This window comes from Oncorhynchus keta, unplaced genomic scaffold (genome assembly GCF_023373465.1).
Source record: "Oncorhynchus keta strain PuntledgeMale-10-30-2019 unplaced genomic scaffold, Oket_V2 Un_contig_5932_pilon_pilon, whole genome shotgun sequence".
In the NCBI taxonomy this organism is placed as follows: Eukaryota; Metazoa; Chordata; class Actinopteri; order Salmoniformes; family Salmonidae; genus Oncorhynchus; species Oncorhynchus keta.
The window spans coordinates 40001-50000 of NW_026288597.1; the positions used below are offsets into that span (position 1 = coordinate 40001).

Below are 10000 nucleotides of genomic sequence, written 5' to 3' on the forward strand. Positions count from 1 at the left end.
TGTGTAGTGTGTGTGTGGTGTGTGTGTAGTGTGTGTGTAGTGTGTGTGTAGTGTGTGTGTAGTGTGTGTGTGTGTGTGTGTGTGTGTGTGTGTAGTGTGTGTGTGGTGTGTGTGTAGTGTGTGTGTAGTGTGTGTGTAGTGTGTGTAGTGTGTGTGTAGTGTGTGTGTAGTGTGTGTGTAGTGTGTGTGTAGTGTGTGTGTGTGTATGCCAGAGGTGTGATGTCCCCTCTGCAGTAAACAGGGTGATTCTATCAGTGTAGTAGGAGAGAGAGCAGCCTCTCTGTATCTCTCCTCTATTAGGGATGCTCTCTGTATCTCTCCTCTATCAGGGAGAGAGAGCAGCCTCTCTGTAACTCTCCTCTATCAGAGAGAGAGCAGCCTCTCTGTATCTCTCCTCTATTAGGGATGCTCTCTGTATCTCTCCTCTATCAGGGAGAGAGAGAGCAGCCTCTCTGTAACTCTCCTCTATCAGAGAGAGAGAGCAGCCTCTCTGTAACTCTCCTCTATCAGGGAGAGAGAGCAGCCTCTCTGTAACTCTCCTCTATCAGGGAGAGAGAGCAGTCTCTCTGTAACTCTCCTCTATCAGGGAGAGAGAGAGCAGCCTCTCTGTATCTCTCCTCTATTAGGGATGCTCTCTGTATCTCTCTTCTATTAGGGAGAGAGAGCAGTCTCTCTGTATCTCTCCTCTATTAGGGAGAGAGAGCAGCCTCTCTGTAACCCTCCTCTATCAGGGAGAGAGAGCAGCCTCTCTGTAACTCTCCTCTATCAGGGGGTTACACCAGTCCAACTCTCTCCCCGACCCCCACCAGTCCAACTCTCTCCTCGACCCCCACCAGTCCAACTCTCTCCTCGACCCCCACCAGTCCAACTCTCTACTCGACCCCCACCAGTCCAACTCTCTCCTCGACCCCCACCAGTCCAGTCAATACACAGTAGTTTAGTTTAGTTTTCTATTAAGATAAACAGCAGTTACCTTCCCAGCTACTTCAGTTAACTGAAGAGTAGCCAGTTTCTGTTCTGCTTGCTTGCTTTTTTACAACTCGGTTGGAAAGAGTTCAACACGCTGACAGCAGCTGCCTCTGTTCAACTCTCCCGTGTTGATCCAGCCAGCCTTTTCAGAAGCTTTGCCTTCACACAGTCTGTCCGTCCGCTCTGTGGTGTCGAGCGCGGTCCTAAATTCACCTCCAAACAGCCTACCCAGACTGCTCCAGGGCGTCCGCATGGTCCTAAAGCACACCGACACCGTTTTTGTTGTCACGGTGCAATGATAAAACTGTGGGGGGGGGGACAACAATTACCCACCCCCCCATCATCCCGGGGCGGCAGGGTAGCCTAGTGGTTAGAGCGTTGGACTAGGAAGGTTGCGAGTTCAAACCCCCGAGCTGACAAGGTACAAATCTGTCGTTCTGCCCCTGAACCCACTGTTCCTAGGCCAGTTAACCCACTGTTCCTAGGCCAGTTAACCCACTGTTCCTAGGCCAGTTAACCCACTGTTCCTAGGCCAGTTAACCCACTGTTCCTAGGCCAGTTAACCCACTGTTCCTAGGCCAGTTAACCCCTGTTCCTAGGCCAGTTAACCCACTGTTCCTAGACCAGTTAACCCACTGTTCCTAGGCCAGTTAACCCACTGTTCCTAGGCCAGTTAACCCACTGTTCCTAGGCCAGTTAACCCACTGTTCCTAGACCAGTTAACCCACTGTTCCTAGGCCAGTTAACCCACTGTTCCTAGACCAGTTAACCCACTGTTCCTAGGCCAGTTAACCCACTGTTCCTAGGCCAGTTAACCCACTGTTCCTAGGCCAGTTAACCCACTGTTCCTAGACCAGTTAACCCACTGTTCCTAGGCCAGTTAACCCACTGTTCCTAGGCCAGTTAACCCACTGTTCCTAGGCCAGTTAACCCACTGTTCCTAGGCCAGTTAACCCACTGTTCCCAGGCCGTCATTGAAAATAAGAATATGTTCTTAACTGACTTGCCTAGTTAAATAAAGGTAAAATAAAAAATAAAATCCCCAGTGAAAGTTGTGCCCCTGGGGAGCAGTTTGGGTTGACGTAACAGAGTTGGTTGTTAGCAGTTTGTACTGCCTTCGTTGCTGACTGTGTTGTCCCGTTCTCCAACCCTGCTCACCGAGAACGGAGCACTTTGTTGATGGCGTGTTTCCCAGAATGCATTAGTCTTCCAGTCTGACAGGACAAGCGAGAGTTGTTGTTCCCTGCTGCTAGAGAACGTTCTGCACCGGCATGGGAAACACATCCAAACTTAGAGACTGACGATGTAGAGGAAGGAGTGTGTGTAATGCTGACCTCTGACCTCTGTCCTCTGTAGAACCTGTGGTTCCGGGTCAGGAGAACGCTGCAGAGCCACAAGCCACGCTGGTGTAGAGAACATGAAGACTGGAACCTCTACCTGTTCTCCCCTCAGAACTCGTGAGTCACACGCACACACACACACAATACTTTACATTTACATTTAAGTCATTTAGCTCTTATCCATATACTTGTTGTCTCATAAATACTGTATCTGTGCTGATTTCCCCCTCCCACCCTCCCCCTCCCTTCCCTCACCCTCCCCCCTTCCCCCTCCCTTACCCCATCACCTCTCTCGCCCTCCTCCCAAATCTCCTTTCCCCTCCCTCACCCCATCCCCCCCTCCCCCCTCCCCCTCACCCCATCCCCTCTCTCCCCCTCCTCACCTCCCCCTCACCCCATCCCCTCTCCCTCCCCCTCCCTCCCCTCTCCCCCCTCACCCCATCCCCTGCCCCCTCCCCCTCCTCCCCTCCCTCCCACCCCATCCCCTCCCTCTTCCCATCCACCCCCTCCCCCTCTTTCCCCTCCCCCTCACCCCATCCCCTGCCCCCTCTCCTCTCCTCCCCTCCCTACCCCACTCCACTCCCTCATCCCATCCACATCCCCCCCCCCTCTTTCTCCCCTCACTCCCTCCCCCCCCCCCCTCCCTCCCCTCACCCCCTCCCCCCTCTCTCCCTCCCTCCTCTAGGTTCCGTGTGTGGGCTAAGGGGATGATCTCTCATAAGATGTTTGATCACGTGGTCCTCCTCTTCATCTTCCTCAACTGCATCACCATCCTCTGGAGAGACCCGGCATTCTGCCTCACAGCACCGTAAGACACTAGAGCTGGTGTTATACCCTATTTTACTATATACCAGTATTGATGGATCGACCACTTTGGGTTTTTTACTTAACCTTCTAGAACCCTATTTATACTTTCCCTTCTAGAACCCTATTTATACTTTACCTTCTAGAACCCTGTTTTTACTTTACCTTCTAGAACCCTATTTATACTTTACCTTCTAGAACCCTGTTTTTACTTTACCTTTCTAGAACCCGGTTTTTACTTTACCTTCTAGAACCCTGTTTTTACTTTACCTTCTAGAACCCGGTTTTTACTTTACCTTCTAGAACCCAGTTTTTACTTTACCTTCTAGAACCCTATTTATACTTTACCTTCTAGAACCCTATTTTTACTTTACCTTCTAGAACCCTATTTATACTTTACCTATCTAGAACCCTATTTATACTTTACCTTCCAGAACCCTGTTTTTACTTTACCTTCTAGAACCCTATTTATACTTTACCTTCTAGAACCCTATTTTTACTTTACCTTCTAGAACCCTGTTTTTACTTTACCTTCTAGAACCCTATTTTTACTTTACCTTCTAGAACCCTATTTATACTTTACCTTCTAGAACCCTGTTTTTACTTTACCTTCTAGAACCAGGTTTTTCCTTTACCTTCTAGAACCCTGTTTTTACTTTACCTTCTAGAACTCTATTTATACTTTACCTTCTAGAACCCTGTTTTTACTTTACCTTCTAGAACCCGGTTTTACTTTACCTTCTAGAACCCGGTTTTTACTTTACCTTCTAGAACCCTGTTTTTACTTTACCTTCTAGAACCCTATTTATAATTTACCTTCTAGAACCCTATTTTTACTTTACCTTCTAGAACCCTATTTATACTTTACCTTCTAGAACCCTATTTATACTTTACCTTCTAGAACCCTATTTATACTTTACCTTCTAGAACCCTATTTATACTTTACCTTCTAGAACCCTGTTTTTACTTTACCTTCTAGAACCCTATTTATACTTTACCTTCTAGAACCCTATTTATACTTTACCTTCTAGAACCCTATTTATACTTTACCTTCTAGAACCCTATTTATACTTTCCCTTCTAGAACCCTATTTATACTTTACCTTCTAGAACCCTATTTATACTTTACCTTCTAGAACCCTGTTTTTACTTTACCTTCTAGAACGGTTTTTACTTTACCTTCTAGAACCCTAGTTTTTACTTTCCTTCTAGGCATTTATACTTTATTTAGAACCCTACCACTACCTTCTAGAGCCTAGTTTTTTACTTTATTCTAGAAGCCGGTTTTTACTTTACTTCTAGAACCCTGTTTTACTTTGCAAGATCCCTATTTATAATTTACCTTCTAGAACCATTTTTTACTTTACCTTCTAGAACCCTATTTATACTTTACCTTCTCGAACCCTATTTATACTTTACCTTCTAGAACCCTATTTATACTTTGTTCTGAACCCTTTTAAGACCTTCTAGAACCCTGTTTTTACTTTACCCTAGAACCCTATTTATTTTACCTCTAGAGTCCCTATTTAAACATTAAACCCTATTTATACTTTACCTTCTAGAACCCTATTTATACTTTACCTTCTAGAACCCTATTTATACTTTCCCTTCTAGAACCCTATTTATACTTAGCCAGAACCCATTTATACTTTTTCTAGAACCCTATTTATTTTCCCTTCTAGAACCCTATTTAACTTTACCTTCTAGAAAATTATTTCAACGTGGATGGTTGTCTTCATTCTTAATGCCATTTCAGACTCGATACAACACTATGATAGCTGAGGTTCATAGATTGGTATATATTAGTTCAGAACCTAATTTGGTCCATATACACAGATCGGCTAATGTTTTGAGCAGCTAGACATCCATAGGCATGCAGTTATTTTGATCCTCCACTACACAATAAGAGGTGGCTCGCGTCAAATTCATCATTGGAACCACTCAATATGATTGGTTATATAAAAACCTTGGGACCCAAAATGCATAATGAGTGATCTAACTCCCCGGTGGTGGTCTGGAGCCGTAAATCTGGGTTCCTCTAACTCCCCCTGGTGGTGTTCTGGAGCCGTGACACTGGGTACCTCTAACTCCCCTGGTGGTGGTCTGGAGCCGTGACACTGGGTACCTCTAACTCCCCCTGGTGGTGGTCTGGAGCGTAATGCTGCACCTCTAACTCCCTGTGGTGGTCTAACTGCTGGGTACCCTAAGTCCCCCTGGTGGTGGTCTGGAGCCGTGATGCTGGGTACCTCTAACTCCCCCTGGTGGTGGTCTGGAGCCGTGACACTGGGTACCTCTAACTCCCCTTGGTGGTGGTCTGGAGCCGTGACACTGGGTACCTCTAACTCCCCTTGGTGGTGGTCTGGAGCCGTGACACTGGGTACCTCTAACTCCCCTGGTGGTGGTCTGGAGCCGTGACACTGGGTACCTCTAACTCCCCTGGTGGTGGTCTGGAGCCGTGACACTGGGTACCTCTAAGTCCCCTGGTGGTGGTCTGGAGCCGTGATGCTGGGTACCTCTAACTCCCCCTGGTGGTGGTCTGGAGCCGTGATGCTGGGTACCTCTAACTCCCCTGGTGGTGGTCTGGAGCCGTGATGCTGGATACCTCTAAGTCCCCTGGTGGTGGTCTGGAGCCGTGATGCTGGGTACCTCTAACTCCCCCTGGTGGTGGTCTGGAGCCGTGATGCTGGGTACCTCTAACTCCCCCTGGTGGTGGTCTGGAGCCGTGACACTGGGTACCTCTAACTCCCCCTGGTGGTGGTCTGGAGCCGTGACACTGGGTACCTCTAACTCCCCTGGTGGTGGTCTGGAGCCGTGATGCTGGGTACCTCTAACTCCCCCTGGTGGTGGTCTGGAGCCGTGATGCTGGGTACCTCTAACTCCCCCTGGTGGTGGTCTGGAGCCATGATGCTGGGTACCTCTAACTCCCCCTGGTGGTGGTCTGGAGCCGTGACACTGGGTACCTCTAACTCCCCCTGGTGGTGGTCTGGAGCCGTGATGCTGGGTACCTCTAACTCCCCCTGGTGGTGGTCTGGAGCCGTGATGCTGGGTACCTCTAACTCCCCCTGGTGGTGGTCTGGAGCCGTGACACTGGGTACCTCTATGTCCCCTGGTGGTGGTTTGGAGAAACTCCCTGGTGGTGGTCTGAGCCGTGATGCTGGGTACCTCTAACTCCCCTGGTGGTGCCCTGGAGCCGTGACATGCTGGGTACCTCTAACTCCCCCTGGTGGTGGTCTGGAGCCGTGACACTGGGTACCTCTAACTCCCCCTGGTGGTGGTTTGGAGCCGTGATGCTGGGTACCTCTAACTCCCCCTGGTGGTGGTTTGGAGCCGTGACGCTGGGTTCCTCTAACTCCCCCTGGTGGTGGTTTGGAGCCGTGATGCTGGGTACCTCTAACTCCCCCTGGTGGTGGTTTGGAGCCGTGATGCTGGGTACCTCTAACTCCCCCTGGTGGTGGTTTGGAGCCGTGACACTGGGTACCTCTAACTCCCCCTGGTGGTGGTATGGAGCCGTGATGCTGGGTACCTCTAACTCCCCCTGGTGGTGGTCTGGAGCCGTGACACTGGGTACATTCTAACTCCCCCTGGTGGTGGTTTGGAGCCATGACACTGGGTACCTCTAACTCCCCCTGGTGGTGGTTTGGAGCCGTGACACTGGGTGCATTCTAACTCCCCCTGGTGGTGGTCTGGACATCCAGTGGAACTAACTCCCCCTGGTGGTGGTCTGGAGCCGTGACACTGGGTACCATCTAACTCCCCTGGTGGTGGTCTGGAGCCGTGACACTGGGTGACTCCCCCTGGTGGTGGTTTGGAGCCGTGATGGCATAACTCCCCCTGGTGGTGGTCTGGAGATGAACTCTGCTCTAACTCCCCTGGTGGTGGTCCGCATGATGCTGGGCAACTCCCCCTGGTGGTGGTCTGGAGTAATGACCTGGAACCTCTAACTCCCCCTGGTGGTGGTCTGGAGTAATGACACTGGGTACCTCTAACTCCCCCTGGTGGTGGTTTGGAGCCGTGACACTGGGTACCTCTAACTCCCCCTGGTGGTGGTCTGGAGTAATGACACTGGGTACCTCTAACTCCCCTGGTGGTGGTCTGGAGCCGTGACACTGGGTACCTCTAGACTCCCCTGGTGGTGGTTTGAGCAGGATGCTGAAGACCTCTAACTCCCCTTAAAGGAGGAATCACTGTAGCTAAGCATATTGTTTATATATATATATACATGTTTATGCCACAGTATCATAAATCAGAGCGAAATAGGTGAAACGTGAATATGTTAGCTAGCTGGCTAGTTACATGAGGTAAGAAAACATGGAATGTTTACATCTAATTAGTGTCCCCTTGGAAACATTGACCACCACTTTCGTTCCTACCCTGTCAATAATTCCTCCCTTGGCTTAGTCATTCGTTGTCATGTCAAGCAATAATGTATTCAAGGTGCCGCCCACTATATTATAATTTGAATAATCATTCTATTTTCATAATTCCAACAATTCACCAATTAATTAGGGCTATCTCTGCCTTGACATCTTTTTCATACCGGATGACAACAAGGCAAGTCTGTTGGGTTGTCAGTGTTTGACATGAAGGAAACAATATCACAGGGCCCCTTTTTTTTTACAGATGGCCAGAAACTTGTTCCCCCTCCCCGATCTTGCAGACGATGTCGTCGTGGCGACGTCAGCTAGCTAAGCTCGTATGTAGAAATGCATCGTCTGGTCTAACGGTCGTTGGAACATCTAAGCTCGTGTGTAGAAATGCATCGTCTGGTCTAACGGTCATTGGAACATCTAAGCTCGTACGTAGAAATGCATTGTCTGGTCGTTTGCAACATCTAAGTCGTACGTAGAAATGCTCGTCTGGTTGGAACATCGTTTGCAACATCTAAGCTCGTACGTAGAAATGCATCGTCTGGTCTAACGGTCGTTGGAACATCTAAGCTCGTACGTAGAAATGCATCGTCTGGTCTAACGGTCGTTGGAACATCTAAGCTCGTACGTAGAAATGCATCGTCTGGTCTAACGGTCGTTGGAACATCTAAGCTCGTACGTAGAAATGCATCGTCTGGTCTAATGGTCGTTGGAACATCTAAGCTCGTACGTAGAAATGCATCGTCTGGTCTAACGGTCGTTGGAACATCTAAGCTCGTACGTAGAAATGCATCGTCTGGTCTAACGGTCGTTGGAACATCTAAGCTCGTACGTAGAAATGCATCGTCTGGTCTAATGGTCGTTGGAACATCTAAGCTCGTACGTAGAAATGCATCGTCTGGTCTAACGGTCGTTGGAACATCTAAGCTCGTACGTAGAAATGCATCGTCTGGTCTAACGGTCGTTGGAACATCTAAGCTCGTACGTAGAAATGCATCGTCTGGTCTAACGGTCGTCTGTCGTTGGAACATCTAAGCTCGTACGTAGAAATGCATCGTCTGGTCTAACGGTCGTTGGAACATCTAAGCTCGTACGTAGAAATGCATCGTCTGGTCTAACGGTCGTTGGAACATCTAAGCTCGTACGTAGAAATGCATCGTCTGGTCTAACGGTCGTCTGAACATCTAAGCTCGTACGTAGAAATGCATCGTCTGGTCTAACGGTCGTTTGCCGTCGGAACTACGTGTGTGTAGGCCGTCAAATCAAAACCGCTACTTTGATATAAAGTTGGGTTTTTTTGTGGGTTTTTTTTTACGAAAATGAAAACATGTCAGTTTGTCACCTTCAAGAGGTTGGAGAAATAACATGTTTAACTATTTAAGATATTTAGCTCCAATCCAAGGTTGTTCCTTTTAGATTAGGAGAAAATTAACAACTAATCAAAGATTTTTTTTCACTTCTCTCGTTGACTTCTCAAACCCCGAACCCCGGCCTTGGCTGTTTCGCTCAGCTTTCCCAGATGTCTTGCGATGTCTCTCCTACTCTCCCTCCCTCCAGGAGAGTGTTTCTGAGTGTCTCCAACTAGATACTCTCTGCTCTAATATACTGTCTCTCCTACTCTCCCTCCCTCCAGGAGAGTGTTTCTGAGTGTCTCCAACTAGATACTCTCTGCTGTAATATACTGTCTCTCCTACTCTCCCTCCCTCCAGGAGAGTGTTTCTGAGTGTCTCCAACTAGATACTCTCTGCTGTAATATACTGTCTCTCCTCCTCTCCCTCCCTCCAGGAGAGTGTTTCTGAGTGTCTCCAACTAGATACTCTCTGCTGTAATATACTGTCTCTCCTCCTCTCCCTCCCTCCAGGAGAGAGTGTTTCTGAGTGTCTCCAACTAGATACTCTCTGCTGTAATATACTGTCTCTCCTCCTCTCCCTCCCTCCAGGAGAGTGTTTCTGAGTGTCTCCAACTAGATACTCTCTGCTGTAATATACTGTCTCTCCTACTCTCCTCCCTCCAGGAGAGTGTTTCTGAGTGTCTCCAACTAGATACTCTCTGCTGTAATATACTGTCTCTCCTACTCTCCCTCCCTCCAGGAGAGAGTGTTTCTGAGTGTCTCCAACTAGATAGTCTGCTGTAATATACTGTCTCTCCTACTCTCCCTCCCTCCAGGAGTCTGTCTGTTCAGTCTGCTGTCTGTCTCAAGTCTCAGATCTCTGTCTGCTGTAGTCTGTTGTCTGTTTTAGTCTCTGTTGTCTCCAGGAGAGTGTTTCTGTCTGTCTCCAGTCTCAGATACTCTGTCTCAGTCTGTAATATAGTCTGCTGTCTGTTTCAGTCTGCTGTCCCTCCAGTCTGAGAGTGTCTTCTGCTGTCTGTCTCAGTCTACTGTCTGTTTCAGTCTGCTGTCTGTCTTCCTGGCTGTTTCAGATGACTGTCTGGTCAGTCTACCGTCTGTTTCAGCCTGCTGTCTGTTTCAGTCTGTTGTCTGTCTCAGCCTGTTGTCTGTCTCAGTCTGCTGTCTGTCTCA

General features: G+C 48.6%; 1 protein-coding gene across 1 annotated transcript in view; it reads left to right on the plus strand.

The window, feature by feature from the left end:
- LOC127925625 (voltage-dependent T-type calcium channel subunit alpha-1I-like) overlaps positions 1-10000 on the plus strand; it is a gene marked incomplete at its 5' end in the record, with an annotated part of 69519 nt that overhangs the window by 36970 nt on the left and 22549 nt on the right. Inside the window, 4 exon segments of the mRNA XM_052510647.1 lie at positions 2326-2426; positions 2995-3080; positions 3083-3117; positions 9570-9587. Of these exon segments, the coding sequence (XP_052366607.1) occupies positions 2326-2426; positions 2995-3080; positions 3083-3117; positions 9570-9587 (240 nt within the window).